The 26,481-nt window shown below is 41.8% G+C and overlaps 1 protein-coding gene across 1 annotated transcript in view; it reads right to left on the bottom strand.

Moving 5' to 3' along the window:
• FRAS1 (Fraser extracellular matrix complex subunit 1) overlaps positions 1 to 26,481 on the bottom strand; it is a 263,048-nt gene that overhangs the window by 224,005 nt on the left and 12,562 nt on the right. Inside the window, exons 4-10 of the mRNA XM_040967150.1 lie at positions 17,362 to 17,521; positions 15,675 to 15,808; positions 9,840 to 9,923; positions 8,108 to 8,209; positions 7,677 to 7,868; positions 2,752 to 2,841; positions 259 to 294 (exon numbers count right to left, since the gene is read on the bottom strand). Of these exons, the coding sequence (XP_040823084.1) occupies positions 259 to 294; positions 2,752 to 2,841; positions 7,677 to 7,868; positions 8,108 to 8,209; positions 9,840 to 9,923; positions 15,675 to 15,808; positions 17,362 to 17,521 (798 nt within the window). The remainder of the gene's footprint in view (positions 1 to 258; positions 295 to 2,751; positions 2,842 to 7,676; positions 7,869 to 8,107; positions 8,210 to 9,839; positions 9,924 to 15,674; positions 15,809 to 17,361; positions 17,522 to 26,481) is intronic.

The following is a 26,481-nucleotide window of genomic DNA, read 5'->3' as shown; positions in this document are numbered from 1 at the left end:
AAAACCAGCATTGAAAAGGGAAGGAACACACACACACACACGAACTTGTAGTTAGAGAGGTATCAATTCTAGGGAAAAGAATAAGCTGAATAAATGGAAGAAATGTTCATTGGTGAAAGTCTTAGTTATCATTAGGGTTCTTAATCACAGTGTCATGAAATGTGGCCATTAAAAATATGCAGACACTAGGCATTCCCATGATCCTTACTTAAAACTATTGTATAGTGATTTATGTACGAGTTAAAAGCCCATACTTACTGGAATATGTTTAACCGCACTCCTATTGGAGGGTAACTAGGAATAAAGAGAAATTATACCGTTAAAAATACCAATAGGCTGACCTATTTATTTTTTCATTAGAAGTTATTCATTTTCCCCCAAGTAACATGCAACTTCAACTCTTTGTTATGAATAGAAATAACGTCTAAGTCTATCTTGGCAAAAAATAACAACAGCATATCAACATGAGGTAAGGACAACACATTTGGGAACTATTTTTGAATTTGTGTTCTATTGTGTTTGCATACTTGATTTCACTTTTTCCCCAAGAAAGACTCTGTAGTCAAAGAACTGAAGCTCAGAAGGGCAATTCCTGAATTTCACATCAACTATTCCAAAAGATTTACACTTACTTAAAACAATTTTGTCTTTCCAATTCCTTTGGGTTTAATATACCACCAAAAATGGGTAAAAAAAAAATATATGCTATAATGACTGGGTAAATACAAATTTGACATTTAGATGCTAGTGTTGTTACATAAGAAATTAAGCCACAACTTGCAAAGCTGGGATCCCACGTGAGCACAAGGGGAGACATGGATGGGTAACCATGCTCCTGGCTGTGAGCCTGCCCCAGCTCCAATCATCACGGCCTTTTGGGGAGTGAACCAGTAGATGAAACATCTCTGTCTCCTCACTTCCCGGAAGATTTTTCCCTTCAAATAAATACATCATTTTTTAATTCAATATTTATGAAGAGGACTTAATCTTTTAGATTCTTTTTTAAAAGATTTTATTTATGTTTATTGGAAAGGCAGATTTACAGAGAGAAGTAGAGACAGAAAGCAAGATCTTCCATCTGCTGCTTCACTCCCCAAGTGGCCACAATGGCCGGAGCTGAGCTGATTCAAACCCAGTAGTTTCTTCCAGGTTTCTCACATGGGCGCAGGGTCCCAAGATTTTGGCCCATCTTACTGCTTTTCCAAGCCACCAGCAGAAAGGTGCATGGGAAGTCAAATAGCCAGGACATAAGCCAGAGTCCATATGGGATCCTGGCACATGTAAAGCAAGGATTTAGCCACTAGGCAATCATCACGCCAGGCCCAATCTTAAAAACAAACAAAACAAAAACAAAAACAAAAATCCAAACAATAACCAAGTCATCAATCACTGTGATTATATAACGTTAACAGAATATTAATAACAGTATTTTGGCCTTTTGTAAAATATATCATCTCAATAGTTTCATGAGATAAGTACCACTGTAAGTACTGCCTCCTTTACAGTACAAATTAAGACACTTGCCCAAGATCACAGAAAGTACATGGAGAAATGTGAACATAGTGCATTCTGAGCACTGACATGTTGATAGACTCAGTTTATCCAAATCATTCACAAAAAAGTGGACAGGAATAAATTCACTAGCGAAAGCACTGAATCCTCATTCTCCTAATCCAATTCTGATTGACCAATGAAATGGTCATATTTATAATTAGCAAGCATAACTTTAAGAACACAATTTAACAACATTCCAAAGTCACATGTGGAAAATAAGGGCTACACAAATAGAATGTGTTTCAAGAGATTAAGGTGAATTTTTTTTCCTTTGAAATATTACAGTAAAAAATAAAAATTGACCAAAATGATTTTCAAGTGGAGTTCAACCCTACATCCATAAAACCTCTCTACCTGCAGAGGTACATCTCAATGTTGGGCACTGTTCACCATGCTCTCCACCTTCTCCCCAAGCTTCCTAGATTACTGCAAAAATCTTCCAACTGGTCCACCTCCCTCGAGTCTGGAGCCTTTTCATCACTTACCACGCAGCAGCCAAGACATCCTTTCAGAGGGAGGCAAGGTCACAGCACTGCTCCCCTCAGAACACCCGGGTAGCTTGCATCCACTTCACACTCAAACACTCTGGTTTCCTAGCTATTCTCATTGGATCTCTTCTCCAGGTGCTTCCCCCCTTCAGTATGTCCCAGCCATAATGGCTTCTGAACAGGTCAAGCACGTGGCTTCCTCCGGGCCTTTGGGATGGCTGATTGCCTGGGATGCTCCCCTCAGGCATCTGTGCAACTCACCTCCATCTCCCTTTAGGTTTAGCTCAATGAAAGTCCACTGAAACAACCATATCCCGGGTATGTGTGAGAGCAACACCTGTCACCTGACTTGTACACCCCGAGTTCCTCTTGACACTATTTGCCAGCACATGACATTCATGCATACATATGAAAGTGTGTGCATACATGGGTGCAGGTGTTGTCTGCATCCTGACTCTACAAAGGAGCCTCCACCATGAGAGCAAGGACACTGCCTGCTGAGTTCAGGCATATATTCCTGAGCTCAGGCTGTCAGTCCAGGCCTGCTGAGATCAAGCATATATTCCCGCCACCTCATGCATAGCAGGTGTGCAACAGCCTTTGTGGAACAAAGGAATGGGTGAGGCAAACTAGAAAGCAATGTGCCCTCCTGAAATTCATTTGAAATGATTCATTTTTAAGATTATTTTGTTATCAACCCGATACTCACAGATTCTACCTTTTCTTTGTAGACACAATAACCATTCCTGGAAATGCATTCGGGGCAGCATTTTCCATCTAACTGAATTAATTCTTCACCCTGTAGAAATTAAGAGTTGCAGTGGCACATATCAAATTAACATCTCTAGGTAGCAGTGCTAAATTGCAAAGCAGCTGGAAACCCTGACTAGAATGAGAAACCTTGGCATACTCTTTTCTTCAGCCCACCTCTCATTGTGTCTCTGCTGCCCCTACAACCCTGCTGTTTCCCTCTGGAAAAGCCAACGGATATTGCACACCCCTCCAAGAGCTTCTTCTTTCCTGCTTTAAAGATAATGGCATTCTGATCTACTCATAGTTTCCTACTGTTAACCATGAACTTCCATGAATAAAAAAGGTAGGCAGTGTTAACCATACAGTTTTTAAAAGCTATGACTTTCAGAAAGAGATCATGTTGTATTAAATTTCCAGGGTGGATACTGGTGACTCTGATTTCATTAACAATACTCAAATCAAACTAATATTTTTCTTGAATGCAAATTCAGATGTGGAGAGGTAGTCACAGGCATAAATTAAACAGCAGAAAGCTGTTTTAATTCAATCGTCTGAAACGCTGTTAGCTATCTCATGTCAAAACTACTTTCTAAAATCTAGCCAGGACATAGAGAAATTTCCAACTGAGATGGTAGAAATTTAATTTTCAAATTCTTATCACTTCAATTTCCCAGTACCAGTAACTTTAAAATTATTTTTATTAGCAAATGTTAGCACAAAAAGTTAAATAATTCTGAATTCTATAATTCAGTATAGTTCAACTCCATTCCAACCCCCAAAGAAGCTACCTTTTAAAAACAAACTATGAGTTCACCAATATCTGTATGCTAATATTTATAAAGAATATTCTTTAAAGTACGTCTTCCTTGTCAAAGATAATCTGCTTTCTAAAGAATGATAATGTGTCTTTAAATATTTAATATGTAATCCATATCACATTTAGAAGAACATAAACTATGTTATACAAAAATGAATAATGTACGTTTAGCTAAACTGTAATCATAAGGGTATTTTGCATTTTAAAAAACTGCACTAATGGCAACTATAAAAGCATTAGTTGTCTTCAGATTACAGCATTAGGAATGAAATGTACACCTCTTTTTTTTGAGTCTTCAGAATCTTCTTGAATGAATACATAGGGTTTTTCAAAGAGAATGTACACTTTTGAGAGAAACACAAAGTACATGAATGTAACTTTATACAGCATCTAAAAAGTTATTATTTGTGAAAAGGAATACTATAGATTATTGTCCATCAAAATTGCATGCCCATCAGAAGCCGGTCAGTACTACAGAGAAGAGACATATTTACATATAAATTATTTTGCCAAAACATGACAAATCAGCTAGTAGAGCAGCAAAACTGCAGAAAGATTGAAATTTGCTCTCAAAGCATGTAAAAGGCTTTATATGCGTGTAAACTAAGTGGTTTAAAACAACGTTCTGAAACAGGACAAGGGATGGGTGCTTGTATTAAAGACAAAATGCAGAAGAGATTCTTGAATGCCCATGACAGAACCTGTGGACAGAAGGGAAACAGGGGTGTAAGTCACCCAGGGAAGGGAAGGCTGGGGGCACTTCAGAGCCCTCAAGCACTGCTGGAGATTACAGTGTGCCCTGCTCTTGGGGAAGCAGGATTCAGTTCCAGGAGGTAAGGAGCTCTCAATAGAGTTGCTATTTATAGAAGCAGCTTGGATGCCCCAAATCACATTGGGTCACCGGGCCAGGAGCTTGCTTCGCTCAGCCTTTGGCTTCTGCTTAGAGCAGAACGGCCCTGTGGAACAAAACAGATTCTTTCCTTTTTAAAAAGGATTTTTCAGCATACGCCAGCTCAAATGAGGTACTCATTCCTGACCAAATCACACCTAGAACATGATTTGATCAAGTTGTCTGTGCGGGGTGGGGGAGGAACATTGTTTTAAGGGAATTTTTCTTCACTAGGCAATGGAAAGACAACTCTCATTCATGGTGTGGCTACTGCTTCCAGGCATTTTTCTGAAAGCTTCCTTCCCACTACCATCATAATTTAGATGTAAATGCTAAATTCCTAAAAATAAAGTCATTTGACTTCTTCACCTGAATCCATGTCCAAAGACATTATCAGATACAGTAAAATGAAAATCTTCACACAAATTAATTCTATGTTTAGGTTTTGGGTGGCCAAGTGTGAAAGACAAAGACCAGGGCATGTTTTACCCTTTTTTAGCAGAGGAAAATTATTTACTGATGTCAAGACTATTGGCTCACTGCTATTGACAGCCAATTATGATACAGATGTCAACAGTGAATTTACATAATTTGCCTCTTCTTTAGAAGTCCCAATGACCTTGATATCATAGGAGTCAAGCAGAAAGAGGGCTGGAATGGAATACTAATCCCAGCAAAGTTCCCTGGGCAGATCCTCCTTTGCTCTGGGGAGCTCCTAATGCATTAACTCCCATTTGCATAATCCCTGGTATCACTGAGTACTGTAATTTCTGCTTACCTCTCTGTCTTCCCTAAAGCCTGAGAACTCTTCTTTCTTGCTCTCCCCCCCCAAGGAATTATTTATTTGAGGGAGAGTTACGGGGGGGGGGGGGGGGAATAGAAATCACTCCCCACTCAGCAAGGCAGAAGCCAGGAGCCAGGAATTCTATCCTGGTCTCTCAAATGGATGGCTGTGATACAAGAATTTGTATCATCTTGTGCTTTCTAAGACACACTAACAAGGTGATAGATAGGATGTAGAGCAGCCAAAACAGGAACTGGTATTCCATATGGTATACCCACATCCCATATGGAGGCTAACCTACTATGCCAGAAAAGTGGCCCCAGTCTGGGAACGTTGAGGTTGGAAAATATTCTATTCAGGTTTCATTTTTCTTTTTTACCATCAATAATATGAGCTAAGCAGAAGTAAGGAAGTTAGCACCTCCAGGCTTTAGCAAGCTCATTAACCAGTGCTATTTACAGAAGGATGACATATGGAGAAGTCCGTGTAGTTCTTTGATAAGATTCAGTTTTGCTGAAAATTTTACTTCTGGTACTGCTTCCAGTTGAGAAGCCAGTACCTTACACAAAATTTGGGGAAGACAAAGATAATCAGGAGAAAGTTTCAGCTGAAACTTGGGGTTATAGACACCACAGTTCAATTCAAAAAGAAAAACATAGCTAGAAGGCTGTGTCATCCCCAGCATGTCCATGACCTAGGCACCCATCTGCCTCATAAAGCCCATAGGACTTCGTTTTCTCTGATAAAGCCTCCTGCATGAATTTTGGGCTTTGGTGTTTTCCAGAAATAAGAAGTCAAGGCTTGAAGCTTCACTTGTCTGGTTTTCAAGTGAAGTAGAGGGAGAGTACCCGAACTGTGAACAGGAAATTCAGAATGGCGTGTACTTGAATTCATTCACACAAACTCATCCCTTCATACAGTCCCCATTCTCAAAAGCAAAGACTGCAGATGGTGGCAAGTGCTGAAACGAGATGCGACAGTGACATCACAAATATTTACAATGGTACCTGCTCAGCAGCTCCCCATTTCTCCAAGGACAGAGAAGAAGACCTGGTTAACGCTGCCCCAGCCAGGAACCGCCACGGACAGCAGGTGCACAGCCAGCGACTGATAAAGGTGCTCACACTAAGGAGAATGGCCTAAACCACTTCCTGCACGTGAGACTGCTCAGATCTGACTGAAGGTGAGCAGCTAAAAGGTTCACCCTAGCAGAATCACCTAACATTTCCCATATATCCTCGGATATTAGGCAAATTAACCCCCTAGAAAATAACCCAGCATCCCATCATCCCCTGGGTGGAGTGTGGAGGCAAAGAAACTTAGTCGCAGCCTGCAAGAAGCAGAGTAAGGCCCTGAGGAGGCTTCCTTCTCATCTCCATCCAACCATTCTCCTCCTCCCAATAGAGAAATGAAAGGCCTGGTGAAGAGGAGGGGACAAGCCTGCAACAAAGCAAGTCACTTCTTACTAGCTTTATTTCAGCTCTGCCCAGACCCAAACAGGAGGCACAATGAAAAATAACTCTGTCAATGACAGCCTTGTCTGGAGTTTGCTCCTCCATGGGCTCACGGGAGGAGGAACCAGAAAGAAAAATACCTTTACAGACATCCAGTTACAGTCCATTCAATGCCTCCTCCCAAGTTCAAGTTCATAGCCCTGAGGGGAACTGGTGGGGCGGATGGGAGCAGGCAGGGGAAAAGGAGACAACTTTAAAAGCAATTTGATTTGCATTGGATCAACATCAAATTCAAGTAAGAAAGCCATGGAATTCCCCTACCCCATACATCTGCAGTGTCAAACAGAAGCTGCTTTTTGTTAGAAGCTTCTAGAAGTTCTTCAGACAGCAGAAGTCAACAGAGGCCAACAGAACTAACTGATTATCAGGTACACCCAGGTCTCTTTTAAAACTAAAACCAAAAATATTATGACTTTCTTTCCTGATTCACAAGAGTGGCCGCAGGTGCTGGGCTCTTTTCTGCTAAATACTGCCAACAGGGCCCGCAGCAGAAACCTAGCCATGGGGGGACATCCTGTGTACCCTTGTTTTTCACAGCCACAGGGAGCCTACTGTGCAGGCCAGCAGCAATGAGGTCCAGCTCTGCTAATGGGTAGCTTAACAGCCCCAATCATGCCATTACCTTTCTTCACTCTGGCTCAGGGCTTCCAATCTGGCCAGGTGCACTGAGAGCTAAAAGCTCATAGGGGTGGTTCCAAGCTGGCTTGCATTAAAATGACATCCACTGTCCATCAGAGACCATGTGTGAGCAAGCCCACTGAAGTGTGCCTGGTCAACCAGGCTGTTGCCTCTGCTCCCAATACGGAACAGGTGCAGGTCCCCCTACTCTATTGGAAAGAACTGCAAGAGTCTGAAGGGAAACACCTTTGTGTCTTACCTGGGCACACTCCACCTTGGCACATTCTCCATTCCGGCAGGTCACTTGGCCTCGCTCACACGTGCAGAACTCACAGGCGGAGCCCTTCCACATTTCATCCTGGTACCGAACAACCCCATTGAACCAGCAGCTCCCAGCAGGAGACACACACTCCTCACAGCATTGTCCATCGCGATGAACTCTTCTCTGACCCTGGGAAAACAGAAGGATGGGTGTGGGACAGTCCTCAGAATATGGTGAGACACACACAGGTAAATCACAGCCTTTCACAGAACTGTTTCCTCCCAGCTGACCCAGTGCTGCCCAGTTTGGAGATCTTTCCTCAGCCCAGTAGACATATGGGTCCCTTAAAGAACATAGAAAACTGAGAAATGCATTTCCAAATGACCCAGAATAAAGTTTAGATAATGCAGCTACTGGCTCTCAAATACCTTTTCACACCTTAGTGGGGGGCAGGCCTGTTTATGACACCTGACCTCTCCATGGTCACACATGCATGTGGTACAGGCATTTTCAGTCCACTGCTCACCATGCTGAGCAAAGAAAGAAAAAGAAAAATGTCATATATATCATATACAAGATACTGATTTTTAAATTATATTTCTAAATGCAGTATATTGAATGTACACTAGGGAAATGATATTAGTTAAGTAGCAAGAATCTCTAAGATTCTAATTCTAATAACCTTGCAAACAGAACTTAGGATGAATTTTTACCCAAGCATACCATTTCACAGAGGTGCTGAGAGCTTGCTCTGTGTCAGCCATGACTTGGGGACACTGAGGTGCATGGGAACAGGATGCTCACCAACTGCTGCCCTTTGGATATTCTGTGCCAGGACACCCAAGGCTGGCAGCCACCTACTTTTTTCCCCAGCTTCCACTGCAGTTCAAGGATGGGCATCATCCCAGCCCTGCTCGAAGGGACCTCACAGGAAGCTTGCAAGTGGGGTGGAAGCTACATAAAGGAATCAAGGCCTTTGCCACCTTTCTTCCACTGCCTTTAGTAATGACGGTGTGAGGATGATCTGCCCGGAGTTCAAGAAGCTGTCTCGGAGAAATAAGAGAACAGCATGAAAAGTGAATGCCAATATGATGAAGATGAGAGGGTACAGGGATCAAAAATGTTTCAACCTATTAGGACAATATTAAGACCTGAGTTGATTAGTTCTTCTTGTTACATAGGACAATTTGAGTGTTACCTGTCAGCCTGACTCCTCGGTTAAAAATTAATCTAGTATAATTTCAGCAAATAAAAAAACACTGTAAAAATCAAAGAAAGAAAACCAGAAAAATAATGACAAACTAGAATGTAAGCACCGTATGTGGCTACCATGTCAGTTAGCACAGGTAACAAATACAAAATTCATGTCGAGTTAATCTTCGGTCAGATTTCAAGTGGCCCATCTAGGATTTGTGAAGTCACCATTCCCTAACGTTAGGTTTCAGATTCTCTACTGAAGACCATAATGTCAGCTTCTATTTTGTTCCCCTTAGAAAGGCAAGCAAGCAAGCAAGGAAAGAAGCAGGTTTTATTTTATCCTTTCTTTTGAATAATGTGACCTGTTTTGGGTTCAGTTTGACACTTCTAAGACAGAACATTCATTCACTCATTCAATGTATTCAGCGCATCTTTATTTGATGCCTACCATGTGATAGCCAGGTAGTTACAGACAACCCCCAAAAGCACTTGGAAATCTGCAGGTTCTGCGACCATTGGACACTCACCTCGCTGCCTTTTCTCCCATTCCACTCTCCAGTAACCCTTCCCCTCGCCATCCAAAGCAAGGGGACAGGAAAGGGAGCATGCATTCTGGATACCAGTGCATAAAATCCAACCAACGCAGGCATTTGCATACTCTCAGAGCTATGTGTAAACTCAAACAGTGACAGCTCTTGCTTCCCTTCAAGATGTGTGAACAGGGAAGTTCACCAGGGTTCGTGAACCAGGTCGGCTTGCCAGCACATTCCTTTTTATTTCTAATCCTCTTTGGTTTAATTTTCTCATAAGGCTTTCCACGAGGAAAAGACAAAAGTTGCTCGTGTACTGAGTTACTAATCCTGGCAGCGAGTGAAACCCAAGGGTGGGGGGCTGTGGTGGCTGGGAGGGCAGACGTGTGAGGACAAATGCCAAAACGCCTCGATGGGGTCCATCAGAAGTTACCTTATACATTTGGCCGGCGACGAGGCAGGGTCGGGCTGAGCACTGTGGACAGCATTCTCCAGGTACTCGGACGGCAGTTTCATCCTTAACACCCCAAAAAATGGACAATCCGTCACACAGAAATATTAATAAAACCCACAACAGCAAGAAAATGGCATTCTAGCCAACTCAATCACGTCCCTCAAGCATCCATCAGGCCAGTTTCCTCTGGATTAGCATTTGTAGGCCACCTGGGCTTCTGACAGGGATTAACAATTACAAGGTCAGTGTGACCCTGAAGATGTCTCAGCTGCTGTAAGTCAAATAAAAGCACGAATAAGAGTAACATTAATAATAATCCTTGGTGTTTGCCGCACGTCATTCTCGGTGCTCTTCATGACCTAGGAAATCGATTACTCCTGCTTTTTACAAATGAAAAAAGTACTAGCCACAAAGGTTGTGCAACTTGTCAAAAGTCACAATGTTTCCCCGGTAATGATAAATGATCAGCAGCAGGACATCAGAACACAAGCACAGCAACACATTAGAACAGTCCCACTCCTCCTAAATCACCAGTAAACGCAAACCTCAGGGTATCCCTCTCCGTTCTTACAAGAAGCAGAAAGCAAGGTTTTCCTATCATGGCTACTTTGATCCTTGGTCAGAAAGAACAAAAAGGTAGCTGAGATGGAGAGGCCATGTGTCCTTAGCTTTTTACAATGGAAAGTTCCAGTCATACCTCAGTAGTCCTTTAACTTAGTTCTAGAATCAGTTGAGTTCGTGCGTTGCTGACAGATTTATTTCAAATTCCTGAACCACTGGAATCAACTATTTTTTTTTGTTTTAGATGATTGTACTTCATTATTATAGAGGTCATGTATTGTGACTATTAGTGCTTATTATAGTATATGAAAATTGGATTTCACATTGAAATAATTGGGCATTTTTTTTTTATCTCAGAATTCTTTAGCTTAATGAAATTTTGGTGCGGATGTAAAGCTATAGCTGATCTACTTTTCAGTAACTCTATTGTCCCAAACAAATTAACTAAGCCTTAGACGGTATTAGATAAACAGGAAACCCATGTCATAACCAAAATCTTAAATATGTGCAAAGTTAGTATCAATTTTTCTCAGTCAATGTGCAGTCCACTGAAGAACAGTAGCAGAGTGAACTTGAATGTGCACAGAGGGAACTATCACTTAGTGGCTTACTACAAGAAAACCATACTTTCCCATTCTAATTACATATTTAACTGAAAGGAGCAATCGTCCTTTATGAATGTAGACCAGCAAGAACAGGAAGGAGAAGTATCTAAAGAGGAAATGTCCAGAACACAAGAGAGCCACATGATTCAGAGCTCAGAGTCCATGAGCCTGCTGCTCTACAGGCAGGGCTGAAGAGCCCAAAGGCGAGGCTGAGCTGAGAAGTGGGGTAGGCAGATGGGAGACACTTCTGCACAGCAAACTTCCCTTGCTATCATCGCCCCTCAAATCCTGACTCACATATGTATGCCCTTCCAGAATACAGAATCTAAGCACCAGCAAACTGCAGACCACAGGCTAAATCCAGCTTCTATCTGTTTTAACAAAATTGTTTTGGCACACAACCACGCCCACTTATTTATAGGATGTATATGGCTGGTTTTGTGCTACAGTGCAGAACTGAGTGACTGTTCCCAGTGTGTGACACAGGAAGCTGACATTGTTCACTCTGTGACACCTCAGAAAAAACGGGCAATCATGAAACCATTACACTACCTTCAATAGTCACAGGAATTCAATATTTAAAAAAGCATAATTAACACTGTTGCAATTTGGGATAGGACTGTTACTAAGTTTATATTTAACTTCCTATATTCATAAAATAAAATAGAAATTTCCAATGTGATATGGCTCATAGTTCTTAATTAAAATTTTTTTCTCCTCACATGCTTTTGAAGATATGAAAGGAGGGGCCAGTTTCGTAGCACAGAGGACTAAGTCACCACTAAGAATGCTAGAATCCCACATGGGCACCAGTTACAGTGTTGGCAGTTCCACTACTGATCCAGTTCCCCACTAATCTGTCTGGGAGAGCAGCAGAAGATGCCCCAAGTACCTGGGTCCCTCCATCTATATGTGAGACCTGGATGGAGCTCCAGGTCCTGGCTTGACCTGGCCCAGCCCTGGTCATTGAGCCACTTGGGGGATGCTCCAAGTAAATGAAAGACCATTCTCTGTCACGTCTTCTATCTCTCTCTGTGACTGACTTTTCAACTCAATCTTTTTTTTAAAGATACAACATATGAGAATGCTAACAATCTTTTTCAGAGGAAGTAAGAGTCCCTCCTGGGCTTCTTGCCCTTCTTGAGGACAGGGAAGGAAGGACAGGGAAAGGTCAAAGTGGTCATCCTGATATCGCCAGTTTGTCAAATTCCTTCAACTTCAAATACTCAGAAACCAAGGTGCTGAAGGTCAGACAGGCATGCACTGAACACCACAAAAAGGAAGAAATAACATTCTACAGATTCAGGGAAACAATAAGACTTGGTACCACCATTCTTTATGGCAGGTCAAAGAGAATGTGTAAATTCCATTTGAAAGCCCAGTAAGATTCGAGAATACACAGGCATCATCCAACAGAAGCAAGGGGCGATGAAGAAAAAATAGTCATTGCCATTAAATAAAAGTAGATGAAGCAATGATAGGAAGCATCAGGGAGAATTTAGGCAAAACTAAGGAAAATTATTGTCAAGTCAGTCATGAAGGGGATAGAAAAAAACTTGCACTTTTCACTGTATGCAGACGCAAGACAAAAAGTAAAATTTGAGACAGAATGCACTTGATAAAGAGGAGGAAAGGGGAACAACTTGAAAGGCACAAATATTTCTGGAGAAGCAAGAATAATTGGAATATCATTAAAGCAGTAAGTGAAGGTATTCCCATAACTGGAACACGGTCTCAAAGATTTCCACAATATTTATGCCAAACATGTGGGATGACACCTCACCTAGAAGTATGCAGAAAGGTATTTAAATAATAAGGAAGCATCCTACAGGAATGCTGTAGAGTAAAAGCAGCTGCCCATATTGGGACACAGAGCAGCCAGAGCTCAGATTTCCCCTTCCTGCCTCTAAATCCCCACATTCAGGGGCAGAGAGCGCGCAGAGCCAGGAAGGGGAGAGATTCTGATCCCTCCATATTGTCGCTGGTCCAGGAAACAGGAAAACACCGCACAAGCACTCAGAGGTTCAGGCTTCTCAATCTCCTATTTTTCTTATAAGTATACTTTCCTTAAAATAATTTCCAAATATGGAGTTCAAACTATTCAGAGAAATCCATTTTGGGGATGGGAAAATTGAAATGTTTCAAAATTGTTAGTAACACCATCAAGAATCACGTTTCTCCTGCTGAACAGACCAGGGAACCCAAGAGAGCTGAGTGGGGTTGAGGCTGAGTTCACAAGGCCTGTGCCCAGGAAGTGAAAGCAGATACCACATCCCTATGATGGGTGCAATCTCTCACTTAGGAAATAACCTCTTGTTTGAATAGGATTTGATCCTTTTGCGCAGGATTATCACCAGCTTCTAAAATGCAACTCTCACTTTGCAAGCAAACACAGGTAAATTACATTTGCCTATGAAAATGTATTTTCATATTATCATTTATCAGAGTGTCATATTTCATTATCCCTGTCCTTCCCAAAAAAACCCATCATGCTCTTTTTGAATGGTTAACAAAATGATTTTTCTACCCCGTTCAAAATTCTCTTTAATCACCGTCCTCCCTTTCATAATTTAAACATAACCACTTATATTAAAAATCAAAGAAAATCTTGAAGACAAGTTTTGCTTTTTTTTATATAGCTCAGGCACTGAAAATGTATTTCTTCTGTGTTTTTCTTATATTTCATGCACTAATAAAGTATGCAAAATAATTTTGTAAATGGTGCTGTCAGCACATACTGTTATTATAATTATTGTTATTATACATAAGTATGTAACCCATCATCTTGGGAGGAATATACCATAATGATTTGACAGCCAAGTCAAGTGTAGTCTTGTGAGTCAGTCCCGTAAAACTGATTAAACTGCCTATGTTAGAAGTGCCAACACTTACTAACTGTGCTACCCAGAGCAAGTTACTTGTATCTTTTGCACCTCAGTTTCATCAGCTATAAAATGGAATGATAATAACAGCTCCCACTAAATAAGACGGTTAGGGGAATTCCGTGGCTCTTAAAGTTAATGACTAGCATAATGTAAACTTCTAAAATGTGGGCAATGTTGGCGATGGTGGTATCGGTGGAGGAGAGGATGACAGCAGCAGAGACGGTAGAACTGAGGTCATGTGTTACGTTAATGGCACCAATTCTGTGTCTTAGAATACCCAACCTTTACCAGCGATATTAAGTCCAGAAAATGGTTCTAAACATGTCACAGTTGCATTTTTAAAAAGTCATGGCCAAAAATATAGACAAAATGAAGCAAGAGTGATGATAATCAACCTTCTTTTAAGTCTTCAAAATGCTTACTTACCGATTAGCTCCAAAGTGTGGTACCAAAATGTGGTTTTTACATTAACTATTTATATTGATCAAAATTCTACAGTGGATACTATGTAGTGAAACTAGAACTTAGCTCTAATTCTTTGAATGAGATACAGTAATTTCAACTATTTCAGTATCTGCAGCACGTGACTAAAGGTGCAAAGATTTAAAGAGGAAGCTTCTCCATGGGATACTTCTCCCATCTCTTGTACCCACTTCCCTCATGAAGATGGTGGCAAATCACCTAGTCACCATCCACAAAGAGGACCAATCCACAAAATACTATTAGTCAAAATGCTCCCAAGTTAGAATGTCCACCAATATTTGAGCAACAGAGGTAGATAACGTCCAATTCTCCTTAGAGGTTTATTTGTAATCTTAGAGCAAGGACAAGATGTGCTGATGAACTGGGAGATGAGATGAGCACAGTAGTGGGCGTAGAGTGGGTAACACAATCAAGCCTTCCAATTAGATACATTCTCCCTTTATTTGGCATTTAGCATTACTTGTCTAATTGCCTTTTGTCTGCCGTTAAAAATATTGCCCAATTGTCACAATATGCCCTGTTATTGATTTTGTTTTATTTGACACAAAGTATCGTTCTATATCAACTAAACGTTGGCTTCCGGCTCTTTCTCCGAGATCAAAAATGAGCTATTTTTCAACTGGAGGCAAAACTCCTTTCGTTGTTATCCATCAACTGCCATGGAACATCTAATGGAGCCTCTGCGACAGCACAAAACTATGAAATACCACATATACCACATTTATTTGCAATTGACTTCCCCTTCAAAATCTGCGTGGAGAGCCTAAATGGCTTGAAAATCAGATGAGCTCCAAATGCAGAGCAGACTCTCACTGTCTCAAGCATCGCCTTGGAAAATCCTTAGATAATTTCACTCATTATCTGGTAAGAGTTAAACTGCCTACATCTGGATAATCAATTTCAAAGACATGTTTATGTCCTTAAAAATCTGACTACACCTATGCATGGAAAAACAATAACAACCCAGATCATAATACCACATCTCCCAGATGTTTAGCTTGACATTTTCAGAACCTCTGCAATGGGAGCTGGAGGCTTCAAAGTGTGCACCCTCAAGGCTCAGCTTCATTAACTAACAATTAGCCTAAATGGCTGTTAATTAGACCTATCTGTAGCTTCTAAGGGGAAAAGAAATGTCTCAGAGGTGGTCTCCAAAAGTATAAGGAAAATAAAACAGCCTTTGCTTCCTGTTTCTAGTACTCCCGAGGCTGATACAGTCTCAGAAGAGACTCCAGGTTCTGGGAGCAGTGAAGTTAACATCCTGAGGTTAGCTTCCTTACCTGGTTACAAAACAGCGGCTGACACTGAGCCGCAAAGCACTGTGGAATCCCATTTCTACACACACACTTGGCACATCGGCTTAAGTGCCAGTCCTCACCATCCTGGAACACACGGCCTTCATAGGAACAGGGTTCTGGAAGGTCAAAGAAACAAGCATTACTGGAGGAATTGCAGTGGCCAGTCCCTGGGCTTCCTTCAAGCATATGTGTGCAGTGCAGTTACCCAGGGTGTCACAATTAGCTCCTATAACACAGAAGGGGCTCTATGCTTGGGATGAGCCCTCTGCAGTTGCTATCTTGAGTTATCTGAGTTTCTGTTCTATCAGTAAATGCTGATGGGGCTTGGAGCCTCAGCTTCTGTATGGTTCCACATCTTCCTTGGCTTCCAGGATGAGGTCTCTACCCAAGATCCTAGTGAAGGTGCCAGGAGGGTGCATGTCACAGAATGTGACAAAGGTACCCATCAGGGTCTCTACTGAGTCCTCCAGTATCCTCATGCCTAAGGGAGTACATTAAATAGCACATAAAACCCTGGTGACTGTGTGGGCATTTAGCATAGAAGCTGAGACCCCTACATCCCATATGATTCCTCCACGTTCCCTTCACAGTTCTGTTCCTGCCTCTTGGTTCCTGGCAATGCAGACCCCAGAAAACTGCAGTGATGGCTGAAGGGATTGGGCTGCTATTACTCTTGTGAAAGACTTGGACTGAGTTATCACCTTTCAATTTGGCCTCCTCCCAACGTTTCCCCTGGAGCCACTGTAGACATTGATAGAGTGAGCCAAGAGATGGGACTTCTTTCTACCTGTCTGTCCTCTGTCTCTCCTATAAATAAATAAAACCCCAAACTCCTGGAAAAGTAAGAGAGATCAGAGACAAAAAGCCATTTCCTTCTGCTGTTGAACAAGAGACTCTCTATTTCCTCTCAAATTATAGCTGATGCTCCAGGGAAAATGCTTCCAATACAATATGTCTCTGTCCTGGATGGCCAATAAGAAAGACTTTAAAGACCTCAGAATGAATCACAAAGCTCAGACTATCAACTCTCCACACCATCCCCAATCCTGCTGCCCAAGCATCTCTACTTGCAGGGTTATTGGGCCTAAAAGAGATGAAGGTACTTCTGGCAAGGACCATCTAGTATGCATGAGGAAAGCGCTTCACTTTCACTTCTGGAGCATACTTTTGAACCCCTGGAATAACGGCTCTCCAGGGTAAAGCTCTGCCAGGCTTGGAATAATTAGGGAAAGGAAAGCAACCAGGGGATCTCTTTGAAAGCAAAACGGTAAGAGTAGAATATAGCTTCTCAGTGTGATTGAAATCACAAAAAAGATTCTGGATATTCTACATGTCAGAGGAGAGCACAAAGTCTAGAATAGGATCTAAGGATTTTTTTCCTGCTTCCTTTCCCTCTTGGGAACGGTAAACTCAAAGGGACGCCCCCTCCGCCAAGGCAAAATAAGAATAAGAGACTAGAGTCCTATTTTCGAAATGGGGCTGAAAGATATGTTCCAATCCCATTCTCTGAATCTTTGCTCCCTGCCAAGTTCAAAGCAACAAGTTGATGACAATAAAGAAAGGTTGCTGGAGATTTTTGAGCCACATGAAGCAAAAAAAAAAAGAGTTGAAACAATACCATATGAACCTCAAAAGTCAAGACAGTCCCTGGGAACCAGCTCATACTCACTTCCAGGGCCCACACAGACAGGGCAGCAGCTTCCATGAGGGATGAATTCCAGCTCCCAGAGTCCACATGACAGTGGTGAGCACGGCTGCGGGGTGCACCTGACTTCACCATGAGTGCAAGAGCACAGGCTGCACGGAGGCGAGGCCCACTGTGTTCCATGCTGCATGTCGAGGGGTGGAAAGAAGGAACAGATCAATACCAAAATATAGACTTTGATTCCACCCACAGGAGTAAATCTCTTACACAAACTAAGCAAGGAGCTCAGCAAGGGTGGAAGACAGAGTTCAGCCGGCAAGGCTGAGATGAAGGTTTGCAGCATTCAAAGTCAGAGACCAATTCAACAATGGATTTTCCAAATATCTCTAAGATTTCACATTTGAAGTTTTTAGAAACACACATACATGAGTCCAATCCTATAATACAGAATTCTTTATAAAGCCAAAGCAAAACACACATAGCATGTATTTTTGTTTTGTTCTTTATAAGGGTTGCATCATTTAACAGCTCTAATTCTAACCCTGCTTCATTGCTGTGTTTTTTTTTTTTTTTTTTCGGAAAGGCGGATATACAGAGAGGAGAGACAGAGAGGAAGATCTTCCGTCCTATGATTCACTCCCCAAGTGAGCGCAACGGTCGATGCTATGCCGATCCGAAGCCAGGAGCCTCTTCCGGGTCTCCCACGCGGGTGCAGGGTCCCAAAGCTTTGGGCCGTCCTCGACTGTTTTCCTGGGCCACAGGCAGGGAGCTGGAAGGGAAGTGGGGCTGCCGGGGATAGAACCGGCGCCCATATGGGATCCCAGGCGTGTAAGGCAAGGACTTTAACCACTGTGCCACTGTGCCGGGCCCTGTTGCTGTGTTTTTTGATTAGTTCCCATCTCTTTTCTCTCCTTCCTTCTATTTAGTCCTTCCTCTTGTTAATCTCACTATCCTATCCATCTATCTCTATCTATTTTTCTGTATCTCTGTTGTTCCAAGAACTCATGGGCCCTGATAAAATGTGACAGGCAACAAGAAAATCAATCCAGTTTCCCCATAAACTGAACAGTCCATTCATTCTCAGTGAGGGTACCCGTGTGTCTACACAGACAGAATGTGCCTAACCAACTTTACACTGGGATACTACACGCACACGGCTTGCAAGATGTCAGTGACCAAACAGACCCAAGTGCTAAATTATTCTGTGATTTACCAAACACATACAAATGAGCCACTCTCAAATGTGATACACGTATGAGAGGGAGGTAAGCTCAGGATGCAAAAGACACAGGCATTGGACTGTTCAGAAGAGGAACTGTCAAGGTTGTTTGCAATAGCAGTATGGGATAATAGTGATCTTCTGCAAGTAGAAAAACATCTGCTTAATGAATACAGTTGTCCATATCTTCTTTCTGTAATGTTCTTCAAATACTGAAAATCGTTCTCCTTTGCTTCTACTAAATCTAGCATATGATACTTGATTCAGCAAAAATCTCATCTGCACTTTTCTTAAAAACATCACACATCCTAGGAGCTCATTAAACTAGTTTTACTCTAGGGAATACAACGGTGTCACTGACAAGCATAGGAAATAAACATTCCCTTGTTTCCCCTCAAACTAGCATCTGGAATCATTGTTCACCTTTCTCAAACACAATGGAGCCCTGTGTAACTTAAACAAGTCAGAACCCCTGGATTCAGCTTGTTGTGGCCAGGCTGTAAGCATGCCAACTCTGACATGATGGAATTACTAATAACCTATGCTATTATTATAACAGGATGGTAATAGGTAGTTACAGTCACCTAATTATTTGGGAACCAAGACCTCACCATACAATCATGGTTGTTTTCCTACAGAGAGACTCACTGTGAGTACAGAAGGCAGTGATACATGTCAGCCCCTATTGAGAGGATCCAATGGGTGCCTTGGCCCCATGCACGTTCTCAGGTCCCAGGTCGGCCTTTCCTGCCATTGGGTCTATGGGTCAATGACTTAGTCCTTCTCAACCCAGCTTTCTCATTCATAAAATGAAATGGTAAGGACAATGTGCCTGTCACCAGATTCTTGCAAGGATTAAACGAGATAACCTACAAGGAATAATGATGAACAGCAGTTGCTCAATTAAAGAGTGAAACAGTGGTTGCCAGTGGCTGAGGCTTAGGGAAAATGGGGAGTTGTCAGTGAGGGGCACATGCTGTCGTTGATAAGATGAACACATTCTGGGTTCTAACACCCAGAATGAGAGGTAATGGATGTGCCAATTAATTGTGGCAGTCATTTCACAAAGTGTCTACACATACGTATAAAGCATCTCATTGCTCACATTGAATGTATTCCATCTTGTTTTGCCAATTAAAGATTCTAAAATAAAAAGGAAAGTGTTCAGTTCTGTTTACACTGCTTGAGCCATGACCTTCCTCCATTTTTTCCATGTTTGTGGTGGTCATGAGTGGCAGGAACTGACATGAATACAAATGCCGAGTCCTTTTTCATTACTTTTATTGTTATAAGTGTATATAAAATTTCAAATTCAGCACAGCATGGAAATAGGCAAGTTCACAAATTATGGCCTAATAAATGATGGGACAAGTGACATGTAGGCCAGTTTTGTGGCATTACAGCTAAGGCCTGTGAAAATTCAAACCCCAGTTGGACCACGTCCCATCTAACTCCTTACTAATAGGGAAAGGCAGAGGAACATCAGCAAGCATCTTTTTCCCTACCTCCCCAAAGGGAGACCCAGAAAAAGCTCCTGGCTCCTGCCTTCTACCTCATTCAGCCCCAGATGCTGCAGCCATCTGGGAGTGAACCAGCAACTGGAAAGATCCCTCTGTTTCTTGCTATCTCTCCCTCTCTCTGGGTAACCCTGACTCTCAAATACATGTTTTTTTTTTTTTTAACAAAAATAAATGTCTAAGCATGAAAGTAGAAGAACTTATAAAATAAAAATTAGCCGATTCCAGAGAGTTAACATTTGTAAAACTTTGAAATATATAATAAACAAAATTAAAAGGCAAATAGCAACGGCTACGAAAAGTTGAAAATGATATTAGAATTAAACTAACATTTAAAAACACAGATAAACAGTAAGAAGAGGACAAACAAAGGACAAAAGAGCAGTAAGTATACAGAAAGTTCAACTTTATTCATTACAAAGAAATATTACCTAAAATAAAAATTGGGAATAGGGAAAAAATTTAAAATTTATGATATGTACTGTCAGTGACGTGTAATTGTCATACATACAGCCTTGCCCACACACAGCCATCCCTTTGAACAGGGGGCCAAGGGGATCCCACAGGGGCTGCTGGGGCAACAGTCTCACAGCTTTACACCGGACTCAGGTAAAAATAGAATTTTAGTGACTATAAAATGTTACAGTTTTAGTACCTAGAATCTTTGGATCTAAGAATCTCAGTTTTTTATTTGTTTTTTTGAAGAGTTACTTTATGGAACACAATGGAGAATTTCCTTTTGTTGGCTCACTCTGTAGATGACTGCACCAGTTAAGGCAAGGCCAGGCTGAGGCCAGCAGCTTTCTCTAGGTCTCCCATTTGTGTGACAGCTACCCAGGCACTTGCACCATCTTCTACTACTTTCCAAGGCACATTAGTAGTAAACTGGGTTGGAAATAGAGCAGTTGGGATTTGACCTGGTATTCATATGGGATGCTAGCATTGCAGGCAGCTTGACATGATATCCCACAGTGCCGGTCTCTGTACTTCTCTTTAAAAATGTATCTTAAGAAAATGGTCAACGACACACAAAAAGGCTTAAATACAAAGATTTACATCTTACTTGTTCCATAAATGTAGTTGAAAACATTTTCATGAAAACTGGGAGTTACCTAAATGCCTAATAATCAAGAACAATGTTCTCCAAAAGTATATACAGAAACACTGATAATATAATATTGTGTAAAGAGGCAAGATATAAACCATACAGAATAATTCCAATTATGTCACAGCACATATGTATCATCTACCTACACAACTTTCTATCTCTACTGGCACTCCACTGCCAGAAATTGGAAAACATTAACTGTAGCTTTCAAAGTACTGGGATTACTGGTGGATTTTGTTCTCTTCCGTGAACCTTTCTATATATTTACAAATACAATATGCTTTTTGTCATCATCAAAAGGCAAATTACAGTTGAAATATATAATTATGTGTAAATCTTAAACATAGTTATATCTTTAGACTGTATGTAAAACTGAAAATGAATATCTATTTTATTAAGAGTTAGGAGTCTGCTTCTATACATTCTGACACATCATCTCAGTAAGTGCTTGCTCTCATTACAACTGAGGATCACTATCAGTTCTCAGACATGTTGCAACACCACCAGTTTTCAGACAGAAATCACAAAAATTAACAAGACAACCTATCAATCACTCAAGGTTTTCACTAGCTGATACATTAGCTGATCTAAGCACCTTTGCCCTCTCTTAATGTGCAAATCTATATGCTAACTCAAGAGACATAAAAGTTAGCAATGGTGATCTTCTTCAAGCCCTACCTATGAAACACCATGAGGTGTGTTCTCCTTACGATGAGTTCCTGCCTCCTACACAGGAAGCCCACACTGAGTTGCAGGCTCTTGGCATCAGCCTCATCCAGCTCTGGCTTTTGTGAGAATTTAGGGGAGTGAATTAGTGCATGAAAGATCTTTCTACACATTTCAAATAAAATGAGAATAAATTTTTAAAAAAGTAAGCCACGGATTCTCTCTCCATGATGAACTTGAGATTTATGGAAATAACAAAAACACTCAGCAGGAAGACGTCAGGGGTTGGTGTGAAAGCCACAAGAAAAGCTCTGGATGGTCACGCCAGGTGCAAGGCGTGATGGAAAGGAATTACTATCACCTCCCTTAGGGGTCAAATCACATCAGTCTCCACCACTTTTGTCCCACATGCCTATTTCACATGCACCATCTCCTTCCTCACTGTCTGAACACGAATCTTGCATGTAGGAGGTAGGCACCTAGCAGGGGTCAAGCCGTTGCTTGGGATACCCACATTCCAGAGCATCCTATGTGGATCTCAGGTCCAACTCCGCTTCCAATTCCAATTCCTTGGCAGTGTGCACTTGGGCAGCAGCAGGTGGTGGCTTAGGTGTTTGGGACATTGACGGGAAAGACCTATTTCCAGTCCTGGCTTATGCATGGTCCAGCCTGTCTGCAATGGACAGTTGGGGAGTAAACCTATAGAAAAACAACTCTCTCTTTGGCTTTCAAAGAAATAAAACAAATCAGTAAAACCTGAAAAAATAATGCCCACAAAGGACACAACCTAGAGATTAAGGGGCTTCACACACACACACACACACACACACACACACACACACACACACACATACACTTTTCTCTCTATGCACATTTACTGAAGTATTGTTTTTTTTCTAAAGAGAGCTTTGTGAAATCAAGGAATAATAGCTGCACAAAGCTTTACTCTTACAAGACACACTTGAATCTATGTCATCTTAACCTCATTAATGCCCTTGAGAAAACATGAGATTTTGACACTGGGCAGAAGGAATTCTGCAGACAACATCTTAAATATAATCTTTTGCATAATCAGCTAGCAAGTTAGTTTGGCTGTTGACATAAGTCCAAAGCAGAGATAAGGTGATAAAGCATTAGCCTGGCTTAGTGACAGAAAAATTTTTTTTCTTCAAATAATTTGTTCCTGTTATGAATTACAAATACCAGAATATTAACTGTCTGGGAATGTTCAGTGCATATTAGAATCATATCCTCTACTTTGAGAAGATCAAGACTACAGAATTCAATATTCTTTTCTTCCCTTGCACAGGTAAATTAGTGCCTCCTTTTACCTCACAGACAGGTGGGCAGTGTGAGCCCACCTCTCCCTCCTCACATCCCGACACCAGTGCATCTCTCACTAGGCTTTACCACCTGCCATTTGCCTTTTCTGTGAACTTCCAAGCATAATCTTCTCTGACTTGACAATATGTGGTGCTGAGATTAAATCAGAAATGAAGGAAAAAGAAGGGATGGATGGTACTCCCCACTCCTTTTGGCAAAATAATTATTGAAAAAAGGAATAAGAAAAAAGCACTCAAACAGTTATTAGAAAAGCTCTGTTAATCTTATTTCCCTGGCCGGCCAGGCAGGGCACACATTCCTACATTAATCTGAAGGGAGAGATTTGGCAAAGTGATGGACGAAACTACCCCCTATTCCCCGATCTTGGCTGCAACATTCCAAAATAATTCAGAAGCAGCCAAAAGGCTCAAGTAGCTCCCTTACTCCAGCAAAGGAAGTATCCATGGGACTTTTCTTACTTGCTGGGATGCCAGTTGGGGAAGCTGCTGCCTCCTCTGCAAGACAAGGAGGGCCTTAGTATGGCCTGGAGGTCCTGGTGAAAAAGAGCAGGTATCAGGCAGCTCTGACCTCAGCTCACCCTCGGCCTTCCTTTGCCTGAATCATGTTCTGCAGGGACCGCACTGCAGCTGATTCCCCTACAGCACATCCAGCCAGTCCTAAACCTTAATGGTTCAGATCACCACTCCAGGCTTAGTTTGTAACTACTTTGCGTCTCTATAACCCACCCCATGGAGTGCAAGCATGATAAAGAATGACTGCTGTTCTTCAGGAGACAGGAGTTCTCTGGAAACTGACTCCTAAACCAGCTGAATCTGGGCAAGGGAAGGGGCTGAGGATTCAGGAAGAGGCCCAGTGTTGTATGTGACAAGATAAACCTCAGACTAAAGCAAACAGGTAGTTAAACCACTCAAGAAGATGAATGCCAAAAAGAATTTGGCCTGAACCTAGGGGAACTGAAGAAAGAAAGAGGGGGAAAGACAGGAAGACAAGGACCATAATAATTGTAACTTAAGATTAAAGTAAGATATTGTCTCAATTAAAAAAAAAATCAAGAATCAACCTCCTAGCTCATTTTGAGGCGGCAGACTACTGAAGATGTTTCTCCCCAGAGCTGTAGTTCTGGAAATTCAGCCTTTTTCTCGGTTACATCAAGTACCAGAAGTGTAATTATACATTTTCTGAGGGAATATGTTTTGAAAGCTGCATATACAAAAGCAATGCATGGCTGGTTCCTATGCATGTCAGGGCTATCCACATGATGTGTTATTGCATAAGGGACCACTGATGGAGACGCCCAGGTAGGGTTCTCTGAACACGCTCAAAGTAAGAGTGCAATGTGATTTCTAAGCCCTCACAGATCAGTGGTTTGAAAACTCCCAAGCCACACAGGGAAAGGCCCAGATTCCCCTTGGGGTAGCAACTCAGAGCAGCCAGGAAGGACTTGATAATCACTTGAGTTCTTTCATTCATCAATGCTTTTTGAGTGCGTACTCTGGGAAAAGTTCAGCGCTGAACACCAGGGTAAGTGGGAAGCAGGGAAGATAGTTTTCCAGACATAAAACATATTGCCAATGTTCTCAGGCACCTTGCCTCAAGATAAGACTGTGCTCAAATGCAACATCAGAGATTAAATGTCATGAGTCTTTAGGGCAGTCCATGCAAAAACTTCCTGACTTCCGACTGTCCCTGTTCCTGGGTCCAGCTCAGATCTGAGATACGGTTTCTCTCCACTTCCTGATACATTTCATGGCTCCCAAATTCTCCTTCACAGCTTCGGGTGGCTGTTTGGTAAAGCAGTTAAGATGCCAACATGTCATGGCTCCTGGGTTTCTGTCAGAGCTCCAACTCTGGAGTCTGGGTTCCAACTAACATGCCCTTGAAAACAGCAGGTGATGGTCCAAGGACATGGGTTCCTGCCATTCATGTGGGAGACTCAAACTTAGTTCTGGGTTCCTGGCTTTGGCCTGACCCAACTTTGGACCTGCACTTGGGGAAGCAGCCAGTTGGATGGAAATGCATGTGCTTGCTCTCATGCTCTTTTTCTTTCCCTGCCTCCCTCTTTTCCCATAAAATAAAAATAAATGAAACTTTAAAGATCAATTCTGTTCAGTGTTTTTCACCTTGAACCACACAGACCCATCCCACTCACAATGATCTGGCATTATTTCCAGCAATCTGCCCTGTGGCACTTTTCCAATTCCCAGGCTAGTTAAAGCTGACACTGACCTTGCAGCACAGGGGAAGCCATGCTAGGAAGATGGCTCCAACACAGACCTGCCTGGCATTGTGCAGAAGTGAAAGGGTGCCTTCCTCATGCAATTAGGAGACAAAGACTCTGGTAAGAGGATCCCATCTGTGGGGAAATGAGCAGTGCATGCACTTAGTTGTAAGTGTACACATTGAATAGCAGTCTAAAGAGGAGATATCAAATTCTGCTAACCTATGCTCTCTCCTCAATGGCCAGAGGAACATTTCATATCGAGCAAAAGATGACGATGAAAGCCAAGAGCCTCTTCCCATCACATTCAACTTCACCTACTGCCTCGGGATAGCATTTGCATGTGAGTGGAGAGGTGCAGACTATCTTCACAATTCCTGTCATGAACCTTGCAATGGTACTTTTTAAATTAGTGTCTAATACTCTACATCCATCATAAGAAATTAGAAATGGCAAACTAGAATAAGAACCACTTTAGGAAGAGCTGCTAGCTCTGTGGTTGTGCTTTAGGGGAGAGAAAGGGTAAAGAAGCACTTTGTGTCTCAGAGAAGAACTGGCCATGTGTACAGACACGTGGGTTGTAGTGATTAGGGGGTATTTGGAGATAGAGGCCAGGGATGGTACTCAACATGCTTCTGTACAAAGGACAGTACCCTCAACAATGCCTGCAATATCTACTGAAGCTGAGAATGTCTTCTTTAATGGAATGAGCCTTGAATTGGGAGCCAGGAGTTCTAGCAGATTTTACTACTCATTAGTAATATTATTTTGGACAAGTACATAAAGCTCTATGAAGTTCATATTTTCATCTTTGACGTGGAAATAATAATATCTGCTCCGCTCACCAGGTCACGGTTGTTAAATGAAAAACAAAAGGGGCACAGGTGGGGAGATGGGGAATGCAAAATGAAGGTGACATCTTTATTATTCAACATCACAATTTCTTCAACATTTCCAGACTCCTCTTTACACAGATTCTACAAATAGTTATTGAGGGCTTGTGGACAATATAGGTCTGTTCTAATCTCACTGAGGCAAGACTGTAAGAAGACAAAGGAGCCCTGAGTCTTAG

Source organism: Ochotona curzoniae, unplaced genomic scaffold (assembly GCF_017591425.1).
Source record: "Ochotona curzoniae isolate NIBS_2020 unplaced genomic scaffold, NIBS_Ocur_1.0 scaffold_4506, whole genome shotgun sequence".
Classification (NCBI taxonomy): Eukaryota; Metazoa; Chordata; class Mammalia; order Lagomorpha; family Ochotonidae; genus Ochotona; species Ochotona curzoniae.
The sequence above is the reverse complement of the archived record's forward strand: the minus strand, read 5'-3'. Positions and strand labels throughout refer to the sequence as shown.